Source organism: Catharus ustulatus, chromosome 15, assembly GCF_009819885.2.
Source record: "Catharus ustulatus isolate bCatUst1 chromosome 15, bCatUst1.pri.v2, whole genome shotgun sequence".
Classification (NCBI taxonomy): domain Eukaryota; kingdom Metazoa; phylum Chordata; class Aves; order Passeriformes; family Turdidae; genus Catharus; species Catharus ustulatus.
In genome coordinates, this window is record NC_046235.1 from 3298008 (window position 1) to 3318328 (window position 20321).

The window sequence follows — 20321 nt, forward strand, 5'->3', positions numbered from 1 at the left end:
CTGGGAGGGGGAGCTGAGCTGGGAGGGGGAGCTGCACAAGCTGAAGGAACCCTGAGCATCCCCCAGGTGAGCTTTGCCTTGCTGACAGGAACAACCAGCACAGGGCATTTTGGTCTCCTCTGCAGGGAAGTGCATGTGGAGCTGGGGAGCTGTGCAGAGCCACAACCTTCAGTGCCAAAAGCTGCCTTGCAAAGAGGTCACAGCAAACACAGAGGGAGGAACTGTGGCTGTGCTGCACATCAGCCACTGTGGTCTGCAGGTTTTTTACGAGTCTGAGCTCAGAGGCACTGACTCCAGCACTGCAGCCTCCCTCTGGTCCCCCGAGGCCCTGAGTGCTCCAGACTGGCCTGCAGCACAGCAGGGGTGGCAGGAGGGCATCTCTGGGCATCCTACTGGGTGTCTTTGGCTCAGGCACAGCTGGGCAGCTGCCAGACCTTGTGATTCTCCTTCTGCTTCACTGTGATACCTGGGACCATCCTGGGATGGGACACGTGCCCAGGAGATGCCATGGATGGGGTGAGGGCTCTGTCAAATCCCATGTCCTGTGCAGAACTGGGGGAGCTCTGAACAACCTGGTCCAGGGGAGGATGTCCCTGCCCATGCCAGGGGGGTGGAATGAGGAAAATGTTAAGGTCCTTCCAAACCATTCCAGGATTTTGTGATGTGATTATATGAAGCCAGTGCATGGTGATCCATGGCCTCAGACATGGTTCAGCACCCTCTTCCAGCCTTCAGGAACCCAAAAACTGCTTTGGAGTTCATTGTGTGAGGAGGTGGAGCAGTCCTGGAATGCCGACCTCAACATAAAGTGGCAGAATTTCCCAGGTCAGAGGAGACCTCAGGAGTTCTCTGATTCAACTTTCTGCTCAAAGCAAGGTCAGCTGCAAGACCTCATTGTCCAGTGGGGCTTGAAAACCTCAGAGGACGGAGCTAGTACAGCTTTCTTGGGCAAGCTGCTGATGCTTGGCTGCCTTCATGGAAAAGTGTGTCTTTGGCACCAGTCTGGGCTTCTCTCAACTCACCTTCTCCAACACCTCCTCGCAGGAGCTGCATGGCTGCTTCAGATCCCTCTGAATCCTTCCCTTCTCCAGGATAAATCTCCCACTGCTGTTCTCATCATCCTGGAAAGGGGAGGAACTACCTCCAGAAAGAAAAGGGGAAAAAAACCTACAAAAGAAAAAACAATTTAAAAAAATAAAGAGAACTACCTCAAACTCGTGTGACCCTCCTCACTCCAATCCCACTAAAAGGGATGGCAAATGAGAAGATGCCATCCTGTCATACTCTGGGCTGCTCTAAGAATCAGGAACAATAAATCAACTGACTTCAGTGCAAGATGTTCCCAACTCTTTGCTGACACCAGATAACACAGGGCTGTGAATATTCCCAGCCTGGAACACCTCTGAAGGAAAAGAAGCTGCTGTCTGCAAGGCAGGGAAGCAGAGATACTTAATAGGTAAAACAAGGGAAAAGGAGGCTCCAGAGGTCTCAGGTAAATCCATTAATCCCATGTCTTCATTCTCCATGCTGCTTCTGAGGAGCTAGTGGCTTAATGCTGAAGTTTCTGCACAGAAAAGCAATTGCTGCCTCTTCCCCTGGCTGAATCTCCTGCCCTGTGCTGATTTCACAGACCCTCAGCACGAGCCAAACCCAAAAATCAGGGCTCACATGGTCAAGGTGAGCTCTCCAGGAGGTGAGCTGTATCTTTTTCCAGGTTGACAACAAGATTAAGAGGGGCTGGAGGCACAGGAGTGAGCTCCATCCATCAGGAGCAGATCTGGGTATCACCATCATCAACCATCAACCATTTCCCTCTGCCTCTGCCAGGGACCACACAGAGTCTCCTCTACCAGCATTGCCAAGGCCAGCCCTGGGCACAGGGACACAGTTCCAGATGTGGCAGCTGTGGACAGGTGGGCTGGAGGCTGGAAGGGAGCAGGGATGTAGAAGGTGTGATGGAAACAGGTGGTTAAGGGCAGGTGGTGTGGGGGGAGCAGGACACAACCAGAGGTGACCAGGCAAGAGTGACCATGAGCTTTGGGTCTGCAGGAGAGGACCAAGTCCCATGAGAGAAGGGAGCTCCACAAAGGTGACAGCAATCCAGGAAGCCTTTGGAAGCCACCAGCAGGACTTAAAGAGGGTCAGGAGATTGCAGGTCTCATCTCAAGCTACTCATTAGCCACAAGGACTCTGGCCTTTCAACCGGGCTAATTACTGATTGCTCAAAGGATAGCACTTCCCACAGCTGCTAAACTTGCTGACACCGGGCCCTGGATGTCTTCTATTCTGGGAAGGGGGAGTGGAGTCTCCTAGTGTGAACTTGTGGAGCTGGGCAAAGCCACACTGGAGCAGAGATAAAGTCAAGGACAGCTGCAGCTGCTTGGCAATCGTTCAGAATGAGCCACGAGTCACTGACTTGGCTATTCTGGGACAAGCTGAAGAGCCAGAGCTGGGGAGAACGAATTCATAGCCTGCTCACACAGAAATGGGCTGCAGCGAGCCTGGACCTGACCAACACCCAGGCACATTTGTCAGGGACCTGATGGGAGGCTGCAGAGCTCTGTCCCTGGTCACCAGAGGAGCTGTGGCTGCAGATCTGCCTTGGGATTGATCTCCCAGAGCTCACAGGTCTCCAGCAGGGGAGAACCACACAGGCTCCCCAAAAGCCACAGAGAGAAATTGCTGCTTTGAGGACTTTCCAACCCTTCAGGTCACTGAAATTGGGTCAAAGCCTTTGCCCAGGGCTGCCATGCCTGAGCACAACTGCTGCTGAAGCTTCTAGAGAACCCAAGAGAGGTTTCCCAAGTGGGAATTTATTGAGGATGGGCTGGATGAAGCCTGTGATATTCCCCGAATCTGCAACCAGTGACCACAGTAATCCTCTCAAATCTCTGCCTAAGGCTGGAACCTGAATTGGTGATGTGCTGTATTTCCCAGCTTTGGGGTGGGCTGGGAGGCTCTGATGTGGCCCAGCAAAGCTCTGTTCCCTGCCTCCAGCACTCCCAGCATTGCTGGGACTGACCTGACCCCTCACACAGCCCAGTGCAGGTCACCTCCAGAGCTGCAAGACTCAGATAGACAATTGAGCTCGTTGGGAGCTCACCCAAAGGACACTGGGCCTTTTGAGGTCACTCACTGCATATGCAGGAAAGCAGATATGATCTCATTAGGCAAATATTCATGATCAATATTGTCCACACTCCGGCCATGAGCAGCATTCTTGCAGCAGGAAGCTCTCCAGGGATGGGTGTGGGTTAACACAAGAGCCTGGGCTGAGCATGAACCTCTGCTCACCTGGCCTGGAAACACCTACATTTATCCTAAACATTTTTTTTTCCCGATTCACCAGGAGATTAATTAGCTGCTTGGAAACCCCAGACATTAATTATTGATTATGCAAAAGATTTTGTTCATCACAGCTGCTGAGCTTGTCAGTGCTGCGGGACAGGATGGCTGAGGACATCAGGATGGAGGGGAAGCCTGGCTGGGCCCTGGAGAGCGATTTGTGGGATTTGTGAGGCCTCTCCACAAGGTAGAACGGCTCCAAAAGAGGAGCCAGCTCAAACCCAGCTGCCCTGAGGGGCAGGGAGGGGAGGCAGAGGACAGCGTGACACAAAACACACACGGTACCCCCGCACCCTGGGGCGCGGAGCTGGGGCGTGCGGAGGGGAGAGATCAGCATCGCCTCCCCCTCGCAGGGACACGGCGGCTCCCCAGGCACAGCCCGGTGCCAGCAGCCCCCTCCTCGCCCCGGCTCCCCGGGCAGAAGGAGCCGCAGAGCGCGGGTGGCAGTGATAAACCTCCTGCAACGCCCGGCAATTAATCTTGCGGAGCGGTGAGTCAGAGTCACCCGGAGCTTCCTCCCCTCACCCAGAACCAGCCACTGCCGTCTCCAGAAGCTCTCGGCTCCAGGGACCTGCAGATGCCACCTGGATGGGGAGAGGGATTTTTTTTCTTATGTGCTGAGAGGTGCTGGATCCCCTCCCGCTGTACCCGAGGGAAACAAGCCCCACCGATGCCCACATGTGCCCTCCCATCTCTGCAGAGGAGCGGGGTGCTTTATTCCCAGCTTCTCTGGCCATCAGGAAGGCGAGAGGGAAATGCCATCCTCATGATAAAGCCCATATAAAAAAGGTGTCAAAAGCCAGAGGGGTGGAGGAGGCGGGAGGGACTTAAATAAAGCCCCCGAGAACGAACGGATATATTTACCTCCCACCAAGAAAATGTCCCCGCACATTTTCACCCCCCAAAATCTGCGGTGGTCCCCAAACTTTCCCGAGCTTTCCCGGGGAAAAGCCTCTTCCCGCCTTGCCCTAGGCATGAATGCAGTTTGCAGTTTTAACAGCAGATGTCTCTCCTATTATGATTTATAAAAATGCTTAAAATAAATAATGCAAACATATTTACAGGAATGAATTCCTGCTCCTGAGCGCGTTTGTCACTCGGAGGCTCCCGAGCAGGAGCGCAGAGCTGCCTGAGTGCCTCCCGCACAGCTCCCGCTGCCCCCCCGCCCCTCCCGGCGCTGCGGCGGCTGCCAGGAGCCCAGGGCAGGGTGGCCAAATCCCAAATCCCCCCCCACACCCCTCCCCAAACCCCGGGTCTGGGCCCACACCGGCGTTTCAATACGAATGTTGTATAATCAACGCGTTAAATATTTAAAATGGTCGTGCAGGAGAGCTGCCCGGCGGTGCCTGATTTCACACATCCTGACAATTTCACGGACCTCTGGGCTTACGTTTCTTGGCAAATAATGAAAGGCGGTGGGAGCCCCCTTCCTCGAAGGGCACGTTGGGGAGGTTTGCCCTGGCCGCAACTCCTCCAAACGCGATGCGACTTGTGCAGCGCCGCTCCCACCTCCGCGCCCAGCCATGTCCAATGCTTTTAAGCGTGACCTTGGCGCGGGGCGGATGCAGCCGTCACGCCGCCGAGGTGACTCAAAGGCAGAGCGGGGGGCCGGGGAGGGGGGCACGGCCGGGGGGCAGCTGCCGCTTCTTGCAACGGAGCAACTTTTTTCTTTTTTGCACGGCCGTTCCCGCAGCCGCGCTCTTTTCCGGCGCGGTGCACACAAAGAGCCGGCGTTACCTGCGGTGATGCGAGTGGCCCAATTAGCGCTCCGCACCCAGCCTGCCCGTTTCCATAGCTTCACAGCACAGCGCTTCCCTCTCCCGAGGCCATCGGAGCAGGACCCGGCATCTTATCAGCGATCATCCTGCCACGCAGCCTCCTCCGGGCCCTACCTGCCGGCGGCCAGTCTCGCTGGCAACGCAGGATAATATCTTTTCCCACCAGAACCGTGCGATGATTTTTTCCCGCTGTAATTTTGTCTTGCTTCCAAAGCCTCTTGCATAAGCGGTGCCGAGGAAGCAGAGCACAAAGCAGGGCAGCTGCGGGAGCTCCCCCGAGCAGGGGATGGGGTGAGAGGCTGTCCCAACCTGGAGGACACCCTGAGAGGCTCTGGAGCTTCAGTCCTGCCTAAGCAAAGGTGAAAGGAGGCATCTAAAAGGGCTAATGTGTCTCCCTGGCTAAACCCCAGTGGCAAGCTGTGAAGCTGAGCCAGGAGGACAGGGAGGTGGAGGACAGAATTTTCTCCCCAGTGAGCCAGATCCTGCCTGGATGAAAGCTCCAGGAGAGCCCAGAACCACACCCTCCCAAAACAGGCACAGAATTCGGGCTGGGAAGCCCGACCCAGGAGGAGTGGGGGGGGTTTGTGGCCTTCTGAAGGGGTGACTCGCTCCGGTTCCTTGTCTCCCTGCAGGTTGCCTTGGCAAGGAGCAGGAGCAGAGGGCATGCAGAGGCATGAGGTGTCTGTGCTGCAGCCTTTGTCACGGTGGAGAGACACATTCCAGGTAGCACCAGCAGGAAAAGCATGAACTGAAAATACCCTGACATTTTCCCAGTGAGGGTCTTGAGTCCTTCCCTGGCTCAGCCAGAGCCACACATCCCATCCACCCAGCCTCCAGTTCCCAGCTCCAGCTCTGGATCCATGGGCAAAGCCAGGAGGGAGAGCTAGCAGCCCCTGTCCTGCTCAGGGGAGCGTGGTCATCCCAGCCATCACACCCTGCACAGCCCAGAGGACGGTGGCAGCACACACAGTAAAGGTTGCTCAGCACTCTGCATCCTCTGGGAGCTGATGTAGGAATGGCAGATCCCAACACAGATGCATCCCCAACTTCCCAAGCAGGCTGGAATTGTTAACACTGATAGTTCATCACCAAAATCCCTGATTTCAGAGGGACTCTAATTATTTCTCTCTGGGGACCAGCAGTAGGACTTGGGGGAATGGCTGGAGCTGTGTCAGGGGAGAGCTAGGTTGGATATTTGGAAAAGGTTCTTGCCCCAAAGGGTGGTCAGGCACTGAACAGGTTTCCCAGGGAAGTGGAGATGGCCACAAGGCTGCCAGAGTTCAAGAGGTGCTTGGTCAGTGCTCTCAGACAAACGATGGGACTGTTGGGATATCCTGTGCAGAGCCAGGAGTTGGACACAATGACTCTTGTGGATTCCTTCCAGCTCAGGATATTCTGTGATTCTAAGATTTGGGAATTTGGGCTCCATCTGGAAGGACAAGGAGCATCTGTTACCTTGGGAAGAGCAGTGTTTATTTTTGATGTCTCTGGTATTAGAGGAACTTTGTGACTTTTCCCTTGCCATCCAGAAAAGTCATTTATATCAGTAGTGGATAAAACCAAGGGCCTCCTGCTGTTCAAAGCAACACTTTTTTGTTTCAGAAAGAATATCTAGAACAGTTCATTTTGGGTTGACCCAAAGTTATTTCTTTCCCCTGGGTTTTTGATTTAACAGCCCAAACAATACAACCCCACTCATTCTCCCAGCCCAAGGATACTTTTTGCCACACATCAAGTGCCTGCTTGAAATTTTCCATGCTTTGTGGCTGAGTCAGACTACATTTTTCTCTCCAAAATTTAAGCAAAAACTCATTTCTGAGAAGACAGCTTTGCCCACCAAGCAGGACCATGAAGCTTTCCCACTGCCTTGCCTGGAATCAGGAATGAGATGGCTGTGCTGGTCCTTGCTCCATTTCCCAAGGAGCTGCATTTGGGGGATTTATCAGCCTCTGGGAATGGTTGTTTGCAGAGTAATTTGCAGCCTGGAAATGCCACAGAATTTGCTCAGCCTCTGGAAAACTGGAATATTCCAGGGAGCAGAGGGCAGCATCTCTGTGCCCAGCAGCTGATGCCCAGGGAAAGGACACAGCCAGGGTCTGTAGGGATGAGATGCTCCCAGCACTGGTGATGTGACTCAAGGACTTTGCAAGATGGAGGTGGAATGTTTGTGTTTTCTGTTCTGTCTGACTTTTTTTTTTTTTTTTCTTTTTTTAACCCTAATCTGTCTCTGCCAGGTTTGAAATCTGCACCTGCAGGACAGTTCAAACTCTAGTTGTGAACTCACCTGCTTCACACCTCACCCATGTGGGTCCTGGATCCCACCTGGGGGCAAAGAGAGGTGATGATGCCACGGATGCTGCAGACAGAGCAGCTTCCCCCAGGACCTCACACCATCAGCAGGGTTTCATTTCCCAGAGAGCTCCAGAGGCAGCTGGAGAAGGAGGCAGGGGACACCCAGTGAAACAAGCAATGCCACTGGGGCCAAGGAAATCCACAGGACAGAAGAAGGAGCAGGACAAGGCTGACAAACTCAAGAGTGCTCTTGGCTGTTTTTTCTGAGCCAAATTCCCAAACTGTCCCACATGCCTTGGGTGGCACCTGCCCAGGAGCACCTGGGCACCAGGCAGGGTGCCAGCCCTGTGCCTGCCCCAGGGCAGGTCCCCAGCTTCCTGCAGCTGCTGCTGGGCTGAAATCCATCTGTGCTGGGCAGCAAAGGCACGTCCACCCCTGCCTGTGCCCACAGCACCCAGATGGGACAGGCTGTGACCTGATTGTGGGAGGAACAAAAAGGCAGCAAACGCACCAGCCCAGCTTGTGCTGGGTGTCAGCTCAGCTCTGCTCAGCACAGACATGACTCAGGACAACCAGCAAACTCCTCTGAGACAGCTGCAGCAGCAGAGACATGGCAAGTGAGGTCCATTTCTCTCTTTTCCCTGCTGTCCTGGAGCTCTGACACTGCCAGGAAAAGCAAAGATGCCCAAAACCTGTGACTAGAATATGAATGTGATGTTCAGGCTGTGGCAGTGGCTGTAACCCAGCTTGAACTCCCCAGCCACAGAGATCCATCCTGAGCTGCAGGCAGCAGGGATGAGGCCAGCCCAGCTGAAAAACCGTCCCAAAACCCTCCCTCCAGCCCCAGCCCTCCCGTTGGTGCCTGCCCACACTCCTTTTCTTCCCACCGACCTCTCCTGCCTGCCTGTGCCACAGCCCACAGTCCTCGGCATCCCCATGGCACAGCAGAGGCTGCTGGCAGTGTCTGAGCAGATGCTGAAGGAGAGGGAGTAACCCACATGTGGTCATGCCTGGGACAGATCCAGGCCACTGGCTTTGGTCGCGATGGAGAGCAGAGTAAGGGATGTGAGAAATCGGCCAGCTCTGAGCACAGGGGCTGCAGCCCCAGGCTGTGAGGGGTGCCAGGGCTGGACACCCCTGCCTGAGGGCTGTGTTCAGTGGGGCCCCACCAGCCTCCAGCCCTCTGGCTGTGAAAGGGGCCAGGAAAGGCTTCTGCACACTATATCCAGTGGAGCAGGACTGCCTGGCCCTCGTTTCCATGGGCATAACCCCTCCACACTCACCCAGCCCCACAGAGCCCAGCTGAAGAGCTGCCTCTGGTTTTCCAGAGGTTTGGGATGAGGCAGAAGGGCCACATCGGACTGGTGACATCCACGGAGCAAGACTGATGTCCCCAGGATGCAGCATCCATGCATGAGCCACACCTTGCCTTAGGGGCTGCACCTATCCCTGCCATGTCCCTGGGGGCATCTTGCCCCACTTTGGAGATGGCCTTGAAGGATTCTCCAAGGTTCTGTGGGCAGCAGGCTTTGCCTGGGTCTGGAAGGTTCCTGGGCTGGGAAAAGAGCCTGAGCAGGGCTGGCCAAGCCAAGGGAAAGAGGGAAGAGGAGAAAGAAAGGCACTGCAGGTCTGCTCCACCAGGGCTGTGGCAGTGCTGGGATCTGTGTTAAGAACTGGCTTCCCCAAGTTTAGGAGGCTGAGAGATGCATGGAATAAATTACTTGTGACACTGACTCCTACACTTCCAGACTCACGCGGGATTTAGCCACCAGACTCCCGGTTAAGTCAGCGCCAGTTATTAAGGTCAGGAGAAGTCGGGTGGCTAAATCCTCTCTGGGGCTGTGGCACAGGGCTGTGCCAGTCTGGGGAGGCATCCAGAGGGCTGTGCCCCCTGGCACCAATCCCCAACAGCCAGAGCAGCCTGGACCTCAAATAAATGAATTACCCATTATTGCATCCTGATCCTGCATGGGGATACTGTGGGAGAGGAGAGGAGAGGAGAGGAGAGGAGAGGAGAGGAGAGGAGAGGAGAGGAGAGGAGAGGAGAGGAGAGGAGAGGAGAGGAGAGGAGAGGAGAGGAGAGGAGAGGAGAGGAGAGGAGAGGAGAGGAGAGGAGAGGAGAGGAGAGGAGAGGAGAGGAGAGGAGAGGAGAGGAGAGGAGAGGAGAGGAGAGGAGAGGAGAGGAGAGGAGAGGAGAGGAGAGGAGAGGAGAGGAGAGGAGAGGAGAGGAGAGGAGAGGAGAGGAGAGGAGAGGAGAGGAGAGGAGAGGAGAGGAGAGGAGAGGAGAGGAGAGGAGAGGAGAGGAGAGGAGAGGAGAGGAGAGGAGAGGAGAGGAGAGGAGAGGAGAGGAGAGGAGAGGAGAGGAGAGGAGAGGTCTTGCCTTGATCCAGGAACAGCCTGGCTTGTTTTGCTGCTGGTTTCTGAGTGGTTTCACTTATCTCTTTCCTCCTCCACTACCTGAGGTTTCAAATGCTCTAGGGAGATGTCTCCATTAACCACAGTTTTCTTTGGCAGTTATATTTCATTAGAGTCTCTCTTCCCACTAATCTTTCCCAGCTTTTGTTGTTGTTATTTTTATTATGATGATTTTCACAAACCCTTTGTTTCCAGCTATCCTTAACCTGGCCGTGTCCCTTTAAATACCACAGCCTGGGCAGAATAGGGGATCAGTCCTTTGACAGGAGCTAAAGTCCTGTTTGATCTGGATTAGATGCTGATTTTGCTTACCAGACTAAAGACCGAGGGGGACCACGCAGTGCCTGTGTTTGCACAAACCTGCCTGGTCGCATTCCTGTTGCTGCCGTGTCCAGCCCAAGGGGTGAGCGCGGGGCTGTGCACACGGCTTGAAATCCAAGCGGATAAGCGGTCACTTTGTCTGGAGACCTAAGAAATGGAGCTGTGGGGCCAGAGTGGCAGCTCTGCACCGTGCTGGGGAGGTGCAGAGTGTCCCCAGGGTGGGAGCAGGCCAGCACCCATCACTGGGATCCTCTCTGGAGTTCCAGCTCTGACTTGCTGCACATCTTGCTACTTGGGCTTAAATGTGGGTCCCTGATGGGCCATCTCATGGGGGGACTGGTAGGATGTAGGGGCACCCAGACCTCCACCATTCCCCCACCCAACAGGTTGTGTTTTCTCCAAGGATTCCCATCTCTGCTGTGTCCCTTTCCCACCCACATTTCCCTCCTCTTCTCCTGCCCTTTTCTCTCCTTCCTCAGCCTAAAGGAAGAGTGTTCTCTCTTTCCCTGTGCACCCCTCATCCCCTCATGTCTTGCCCTGCCCTTGCCCCTTCCCCCAGATCAGCCCCAAGCTCCCAGGAGCGGCTCTGCCTCCTCAGCTGCCCTGCAGCCTCACCCCCTGCCACGCTCCTGCTGCTCCTGGGAGGCACCACGGCCAAACCCTGCTCCAGCAGAGGTGACAGGGCCACCAGCCAGCTCAGGCACTCCATGGTTGGAGCTGGGGGGACAGGGAGCCCCCATCACACACACACACTCGCAGCAAAGCCAATTTATACCTCCCCCTGCGGCTGTCTGGTGGAGAAATGTCAGGACTCACAGCAAGGCAGTGAACCGTGCTGCTGGTGGGAGCCCTCCCAGCCCAGCAGAGAGGCAGGAGCTGGGGCTCAGTGTGAGCCCAGGGCCTGCACCCCATCCCTCACTGCAGGGAGTGGGGAGCACACAAGTGGGACCTGCCCCGGGCTGGTTTCACCCCACCTGCTTCAGGTTAAAAGCAGCAGAAAAAAACAGAGGGGAGAAGGGCATCCCTTGCTCAGGGAGTCAGTCGTGCTGGGGGAGCCTCTCCCACCTGGCTGGTGCTCAGGTGACCTGGCAGGAGGAGAGCTGTGTCCACGATGGCAAGGTGGAAGGGGCAGTGATGCCACCTGAGCACCCAGAGGGTGACAGGGCCCAGCTGAGAGGTGCTGAGCTGTGCCAAGCACTCCTGCTCACTGCCAGGCTCCAGCTCTGCCAGACAGAGGTGCAGGACCTGTGAGATCTTCAAGGGCATCAGTCTCCTGCCTAGTGCAGCCCCAGAGCTGGAAAATGAACTCTGCTGGAGGTGGGCAGGGTCATGGCCACACTGCTGCTGGAGGTATTGCTGCCCACAGCAGGTGGGGCTTCAGCAAGCACAGGGCCAGCACGTGAGGAAAAACGCAGAAATTAATGACTGTAAAGGTCAAGCAGGATGTACTGATGGAGGCATCAGCCCTTGGCTCCCAGGGGTGGGCTTGGCTGACTCTGCTGCAGTCCCAGATGCCAGGACAGAAGGCAGGTGGGCACTGGCATCACGCCCTGCCCACTCCCAAGTCCCCCAGGACAAGAGGGTGACACCTCAGTGACAAGGGTGGGTGAGGAGATGGAGAAACCCAGGGTCCTGCCAGGGGAAAATGCTGCTGAGATCTGGCAGTGCAGGGATGAGAGGGGAAGGTTGTCCTGCTGTTGTCTTTTGTCCACAGGGAATCCTCATGGCAGGAGGTGCCCTTGTGGAACACCCTGGGCACCATTCCTCTTCAACCAGAAGCAGCAGAACAGGGAAAGCCAGAAAGCTGGTGGGACCAGATGATTTGGGAGGTCTCATCCATGCTTGCCCTGCTCCTGCACCCATCCTGGGTTTAGTAGAACCTGCTCTAATCACTTGTTGGCTCATGGGTTTGCCAATCAGACACAGCCAGCAGCTCCTCCATCCCTGATAGGCCTGGCCCAGGCTGTCCTGGGCTCAGGGAGAGGGGCTGCAGGAGAAGCAGGCAAGACAGGAGAGGGCAAGGCATCCTTCCTTCCCCATCTCCTCCTCCAGCCGTGGGTCAGAGCAAGGGGCTGCAGGACTGGCTGAGAGGACAAGGCCAGGGCAGCCTGGTCCTGTGTCCCCACCACCCCTGATACCATCTGGACACCTCCACCAGCACTGCATCCTCTCCCAGCATTTTGGTGGGGGGAGAACACAATTCCCAATTCCCAGTTCCCCAGAGCAATGTTTTACAGGGCTGTCAGCACCCATGGCTGGCCAAAAGCGAGGCAGGCTGCAGGGACGGGTGGTACCTGTCACCTCTGCTGAGCCCAGCTCAGCCGCTGTCACCCACCCATCGTCACCCAAGGGCTGAAGGCTCACGCTGTGCCAGCCTGACACCACTGCATCTTGCACGGAGTAGCCTCCTTCTGCTGTCACAGGCCGACCTATTTCTCACAAATCCTGACTCCTCTGGCCTTAAAACATCCTGACGCAGTGCTAACGCGGCCTTGGCACAGCAGCCAGTCCCTGATGAAGCGGGAGGTGCCGTGCCTTGGCGTGGGCTCTGCAGCGAGCAGACGTGGCTGGGAGAGCAGCACGGATCGGGGAGCACTGATGTGCTCATCAGCAATAATCAGGCACTGATGGTGATCAAAAACAGGAACACACCATGGCTCAGCCAGGCTAAACGGTTCTTGCTCAGCCCTGGGTGTTGTGATGCTCTGGAGCTGGTGATAGAAGAGCTGTCCTCTTTCATGCAACACAGCCAGCACACCCCAAGCAGTCACCCATTCTGTGGGGTGTGGGGGGGACCTGAGAACCCAAACCAAGACAGCTTCTCCAGGGAGGCAGCACCATGGCAGGATGCCAGGCCTGGTGGTGCTCTGGTCCCCACGGAAGGAGGACCTCAGGCAGTTCCTGTGCAGAAACCACCCTGTGATGGCTGCAGTGACATCCCCAGCCTCCTGCAGAGCCGCAGCAGGGCGGCCAGCCAGGGCCCTTGGCCAGCTGGAGCTGCAGCTTTGCCTTGCTGGGGACACAGCTCATCAGGGTGGGCTGGTGGGATGCAGGAATGGGTGTCAGCTTCCACCTACAGAGCCCTCTCCAAGGATACTGCTGGGTAAACATCCTCCTGCCCCAGCTCAGGCATGGGGAGATCTCAGAGTGGTGGTAGGTCAGGAGTTCTGGAATTCCCAGAGGTGAAGTGATGAGGATCTCAAGCCTTTATCATGGATAAAGGATCTCCCATGGCTCCTCTTCCCTGAGAAAAGCCCTTTTCAGTCTTGCTCTGGTGCAGAGACAACACAGCATCCTACAGACCTTGTGGGACCCTCCTCCCCTGCCCCACACCCAGCATGGGACATTTGTGGGGAAGAAGCCAACCCAGAGCTCATTCCAGGGGAGAATGTCCAAAGAAACACCCTTAGCCTGAATTCAAAAACTCCACAACCTTTTGGAAGAACTTCAGCCTAGGCTGGAAATCAGCCTGGAAAGCTGCCATGATGTGTGTGACACAGGGAAGGTCACCTGGCCAGCTGTGGGGAGCAGAATTTGGGAGGCTTATTTAGATTAATGGTCCTAACTGAGCTGTCCCAGCAGCCCCAGGCTCCAGCCTGAGCCAAGCCAGATGTGTGACAGTGAGCATCCCCCACATCTGCCCATGCCTGGGGACCCCCAGGACACCTGCACGGGTCCCATTCAGCTGCTGTGGGGCTGCCAAAACCCCACCCAAGCTGGGGTCAGCTCAGCCAGGACATGCTGGGAAGCATCCAGCGATGGCCCAGCCGTGTTGGAGATGCTGGATGGCTCCAACACCTGGCATCAGGGCTGTCATGTGTCCCTTCCAAGGAAACCTGAGCAGATGTCACCATCCCAACCTGCCATTGGGGTGGCGGGTGCGACCTGAGTCCCCCCCCAGCAAGCAGAATTCAATGCTCATGGTTATTCCCACTGCATCTCCAAGGTCCTGCAGCCTCCACTGCTGAACCACCGTCCCCTCGGTGTCCCTGCAGTGGGAGCAGCTGTGTCCCAGTGTCCCCATGGTGTCCCTGCAGTGGGATGGGAGCAGCCGTGTCCCTGTGTCCCTGCAGTGGGAGCAGCCGCGTCCCTGTGTCCCCGCGGTGGGAGCAGCCCACAGCAGTCCCTGTGTGCCGGTGTCCCCGCAGTGGGATGGGACCAGCCGTGTCCCGGTGTCCCTACAGTGGGAGCAGCCGCGTCCCTGTGTCCCGGTGTCCCCGCAGTGGGATGGGACCAGCCGTGTCCCGGTGTCCCTACAGTGGGAGCAGCCGCGTCCCTGTGTCCCGGTGTCCCCACAGTGGGATGGGAGCAGCCGTGTCGCGGTGTCCCCACAGTGGGATGGGAGCAGCCGTGTCCCTGTGTCCCTACAGTGGGATGGGAGCAGCCGTGTCGCGGTGTCCCCGCAGTGGGAGCAGCCGTGTCGCGGTGTCCCCGCGGTGTCCCCGCGGTGTCCCCGCGGTGTCCCGGGCTGCCGGCCGGGAGGTCACGCCTGGCCGGCGGCGCTCACGGCGAGCTCGCCATCCGGCTCAGCTGAAGCACATTTTGTTCGGCGCTTCCTGCATCCTGCCCCATCCCCACGCCGGGGGGGCAGGTCAGCCTGGGGTCAGCCTGCTAATTGCAGCCTGGGGGACACGGCGGGACGAGGCCACCAGCCCACGGGGCCGGGCTGACAGCCAGCACGGGGGACACGGAGTGGGGACACCCCACAACAGAGCCCCACAGTGTGCTGGGGTGTCCCTGTGACAGGCAGGACGTGTCTCTGGCACCCCTGTGGAGGTTCCATCTCCTGCTGCAGCCTCTCCAAACCCGGTCACTCCACATGGCAAACACTGCTGGGCCAGCCCACACCAGGGTCTGGCCTCACCTGGCATCACTTGCCGTGCCACCAAGGCCAGTGGGGATGGGGACACGGCTGTGCCCTCTGTGGCAGCACGCCCTAGGGCCACAGGCAGGTTTGGTTGCCCTTCTGCTAAGTCTGTTTAATGAGGATGTTAATTAAGAGAGACTCGAGGCCAGCCCTCGTGGTAGCGCCCAGGGTTGTCCCTCAGCGCCGTGCCGAGCTCGTTATCATCATCCCGTGTGCCCTGTGTCACCTGGCTGCCAGCGGGCACCCTGGGGACAGCAGCCCTGGGTGCCACTTGCCCAGCAGCCCCTGTGGGGATGGCCCAGCACAGGGGCTGTGCCTGAGGAGGGTGAGCACGCAGGAGGGGATGGGCTCACCCTGGGGGGGTGCCTGAGGTCCTGCTCGTTAGGCAGAGCTCCAGGCCAGCACTGGGCCATCCTCCCACACACTCACCTGGGAGGCTGGGCTGCAGCCCAGCACGGGGGTGAGCTGCAATTGGGGTGGAGGGCACCCAGCACCCCTATCCCACCTCCCCACCACCCCATCCCACTCACATGCAGGCTTTGAATCTCACAACTCATCCTTTTCTCCCAGACCTGTTTTCCTGCGTGGGGAAGTCCCTGCTCTCTTTGTCCCCTGCTGATGTCCATGTCCTCCCTGGCAGTTCCATATCCCTGCTATCCTCTCCTCCCCTGGCAGCACCCATCTCCCCTGCTAACGCCCATGGTCCCTGCCAGTGCCCTGCCAGCGTGGCACAGTGGGGTTTGCTGTGCCATGGTGGCATTTTCCCAAGCATTTTTCCATGCCAACCACAGCCCCAAGCACAGCCCTGTTGTGGGTGACACAGCCAGACCTGGGTGACATTCCCAGCAGTCCCCAGCCCCAGCTGTGGGTGGGATGAGGCAGCACCCCCCTTGCAGCTCCCCAGGGGATCAGGAATGAAGAAGGGGCTCTGTGTGCTGCTCCCCAGGACACTCCCAGCTCCCTCTGGGTGCCAGGACTGTGCCTTCACACAGCCCCAACCCTTAGCCACAGTCATAAAGAAACAGCCAGGCTCCTTTTTCCCATAACACCCCCACCACATTCCCGCTAAGTGCTTTCGGCTGTGTGAGCAGCACAGATTGGGAACCAGGCCCCAGCAGCCCCCCTTGGCACTGCCACCCCGGTCGGAGCAGAGCCATGCACCAGAGCCCTGCTGGGGCACGACCAGGGGCTGTGTGTCCCTGCAGGCCTTGAGCTGTGTCACTCACCACACTGGCCCAGCTCCATCACTGTCACCATGTGCTGCAGTCGTTCCCACACACAGCCCTGGGTTCAGGCACTGCTGTGACTGGGGTGCCTGGCCTCCAAACCACCAGAGCTGCAGGAGCAGCTGCGGGAAATGCTGCTGGAGAGGGCATTTGGGGCAGCTTTCCCCAAGGACTTTCTGCTCCATCCCAGCAGGTCGCTGCCGGGCAGGGACAGAGCCCACGCACTGCCATCACCCCCCTCCTCCGGGTGCACATCTGGCCAACAGATGCTGGCCCAAATGCTGGCTGGAGCTGGGGACAAAGGCTCTGGCTACCTCCTCCCGGCGAGGCAGAGCCAGCACTGCTGATTCCAGCCGGATCTACCTCTTGCCAGGCTGGGATGACCCTGGAGAACCTCCAGGGGACTGGGAGGAGGCTCCCAGCCCACCTGCCTGGCATGATTCCAGCACAGCACCTCAATGGCTTGTCCATGGCTGAGCCCATCCAACATCCCCTCCATCCCAGACAGCTCCTGCTGATCCAGTACCAACATGAGGCCAGGCTGGAAAGCGATCCCAGAGCCCACTCACCTTTGGGAGCTCATTTTAGTCTTGTCCCAACAACACGAGCCTCACCGCCGTTCTCCATGGCACATTAATGTAATTTCACCACAACAAGTGGTAAAACTCCAGGCTTGAAATATCCCCAGGAGGAGCTGAGGCTGGTTTAGCCCAGCCACTGCCAGGATTAACCAGGGGGATTTAGCAGCCAGGTTGACTCCAGCTCAGCTCATCACACCATCCCACCACGCTCCGGCATCGTCACTGGCGAGGTCCCCACAGCCAGCAGGACCACGGCACGTGGGCCACCACCACTGCTGGGGGGCCTGGAGAGCTGGACACAGGGGTGGGAGAGAAATAACCAAGCTGGAAATCATGACACAAAACATGCATTCATTTTATTCACAAAAACAGCCTGGATCGCTAAAACATTACAAACAGCATTTCAATTTAATGATGGAGAGAGAGCTGGAGAGACGGGGGGTGAACAGAAGAGAAATATCACTTTGCGTAACTGCTTCAGCACAGGTCCTGCAATATTTGTTTTATTTTGATTTTAACTTCTGTAAGTTTACAAAAATTACTTCTAGGAGTAAACCGTTGCAATTAGGAGGATTTTCTGTACGCAGCATTTCTTGTTCTATATTAATAAACTAACAACGACTCTTTTTTTTTTGCCTTTTTTTTACTCTTTTTTTTCCTTTTTTTGAATTCCGCCAGTTGTGTAGCAATTGTTTTCTTCCACCTTTTATACCGACCCTCTTGTGGGTTAAACTTCCAGAGGTGAATGGCGAGGAGAAGGGATACTACATCGCTTTAAACATATTCTCATTTATAAACATGAAGTTGAGGCATTCTAGAAACTATCCACTCTATTGTATGATGGGAAAGAATCAAATAAAAAGTATAAATGAGGGTGCAATTAAACAACTGTGCTAAATTACAGTAGTGCTTATTAGTAACTAGATTTTAAAAGGTTACTGTAAATTTACATTCCCTACACAAGTACTGCATCTTTCACACATAAACAACATCAACACCAAAACACAGAAAGAAACTGATTGTCCATACTCTGTCTATTAAGTCTTGGTACTTTACAGATCCATTGTTTTTTTCTTTTAATTTTTTTTTTTTGTTTTTTATTTGAAAAGCAGTTAAATGTCTGACTAGGACTCGAAGATGTTAAAACGAACGCAAAAAAAAAAAAAAAGAGAAAAAAAAGAAAAAAATTATAAAAACAGGAATGAGATTTGCGAGAAAATATTTTTGGTTCTAAAGAGACACAGGTGCATCCATTCATTTCAGCCAAAAATCCCTTGCCTGAGACAACACAAGCAAGCAGTGACATTGCACTTGGATGACAGAGCTTTGGGATTCCCGTTCCTACTGGAACCATCTGAACGCGGCTCCTGTAGGAAGCATCACCTTCTGGAAAGGAAGAGAGACAGGGAGGGGACAGAAGAAGAAGGGACAAGGCGTTAGGTCGGGTCCGACACAGGTGTGCAGCCCCAGGGCTGGGCACCCACCCCTCACCCCAGCCCTCAGCCCGCTCCCCAGCCTTGGCACGGATCCAGCCCAGCCTCAGCACCCTTTGGTGCAGCTCTACATCCCAAGATTTCCAGCCCACCATGCCAGCAGGAGGGAGAGCGGAGTCCCCCTGCTGCCAGACCCCTCCCTGGCCGGGCACCAGCACAGCACTTGTGCTGTGTCATTGTTCCCACATCCCCGTGTCCCCTTGTCCCCCTGCTGCAGCCAGCACAATGGACAGCCCCCAGCCTCCCCTCTGGCCAGCAGTGGCTGTGCTGTGGACAGGCAGCATGGCTGTCACAACCCAGCACAGTCCCCTCACCACCAGCCCCACAGTCCCTGCCAGGGATGGACAGACAGACACCCAGAGCCACCAGATGGGTTTAGGAGCACATTTGGATGGGAACCGGGGCAGGGAGTAGGAGCTGGATGGGCCTGGGGACACCAGAGCAGGAGATGCTCAGGACATGGGACATGCTCAGCCTCAAGGCACAACTCTGACCCCAACAGAGCAACCCCAGGCACCACCAGGTGCCTCAGCACCTCACAGGGGACAGGGACGAGTCCCACCAGGCTCACCCCATGGCCAACAAAGAGCCCAGCAACAGACAACACCTCCTGGAAGCCACCTCCAGGAAAGATGGAGGGAGGCCATGCCCCAGTAGCACTGTGCTCCTCTGGAAGGAGAACCAGGGACATTTCCCATCTGGATGAGGTGGAAAGCCTGCACAATGTTCATGAGAACATGGGTGGAGTGGGCAAGGAAAGGACCACAATGCCTCTCAGTGCCAACAGCCCCAAGCAAGGCTGAGCTGTGCCAGCCAGACACACAATCACCACAGGATCAGCACAGGATCAGCACAGGATCACCACACAATCACCTGGGAGGACCCTCCAGGCCCCACATCTCCAAACAAGCAAGGAACACCAATGGGAAAGAGGCCACAGGTTGCAGCAACAGGCGTGGGCCAGCAGACTGGCTGCCATGGGGCAAGCAGGAGCACAATAGTGAGTGTGCAGCGCTGGGACACCTCATGTAGCACCCTAAGACTCAAACCAGACATATTTTGGTCCCAAATTCCATGCAGGAGTCAGACAGCTCTCACTGAGTCCTTCTCTTGGATCAAGACACCTACCAAGCCTCAATGCAAAACCAGAGCAGCATCACCCCATCCCTGCAGGAGGATGTCCCCTTCCACAGGCACAACCCAAACATGGAGCCTGGGCAGAATGGGCAAGAGCTGGTGGTGCCCACCAGGCTGCTGACAGATCTCACTGTTCCTGCTCCCAGCCCATGCTGGGGAGCAAACTGAGCTGGGATGGTCACACACTGCAGGCATCACCCCTTCCCCAAGGTGTCTGTGACACATAATCAGACATCTGTGTGCACAGGGCTGTGGCACCCCACACTGACCACACTGGATCCCACTCAAGGCACTGAATGCACAACAGGCAGGGCAGAGCAGGGTGGACTCTCCAGCAAGGACCACCTACCCTGATCCATCATCCCAGAGGAGAGGAAAGAGGGGAGAGGGGGCTCCTCATGGGTCTGGAAGGAGATATCTGATAAATACCTCTGCTCCTTTATTATTAAAGGAAGACGGACAAATAGCTCTAATGTGAATGCCCAGGAGAGTTCCCCCTCATCCCAGCAATCACACTCACAGAATGGTTTAGAGGAGACCTTAAAGATCATCTCTTTCCATGCCCTGCCATGGGCAGGGACACCTTCCACTAGCCCAGGTTTCTCCAAGCCCCATCCAGCCTGGCCTTGGACACTTCCAGTGATGAGGTAGCCACAGTTTCTCTGGGAAACCTGCCCCGGGGCCTCAACATCCTCATTATAAACATTTCTACCTTATGTCCAACCTAAGTCTATCCTCTTTCAGTTTAAAATGCTCACCCCTTGTGCTCCAGGGCCAGAGCCTCTCTGTGAGGCTGACATGAGGGTGACGGTGACCCTCACTGGCTCTATCTGGGGCACCAAAGCTCTTCAGCACAGCTTCTCTGC

The 20321-nt window shown here is 56.3% G+C and overlaps 1 protein-coding gene across 2 annotated transcripts in view; it reads right to left on the reverse strand.

Moving 5' to 3' along the window:
- Nucleotides 1–17156: 17156 nt before the first annotated feature.
- Nucleotides 17157–20321, reverse strand: part of CXXC5 (CXXC finger protein 5) — a 34809-nt gene continuing 31644 nt past the window's right edge. For both annotated transcript variants that reach the window (XM_033073376.1, XM_033073377.2), the window contains exon 3: nucleotides 17157–18211. In XM_033073376.1, the coding sequence (XP_032929267.1) occupies nucleotides 18167–18211 (45 nt within the window). In that variant the 3' untranslated portion in view covers nucleotides 17157–18166. The remainder of the gene's footprint in view (nucleotides 18212–20321) is intronic.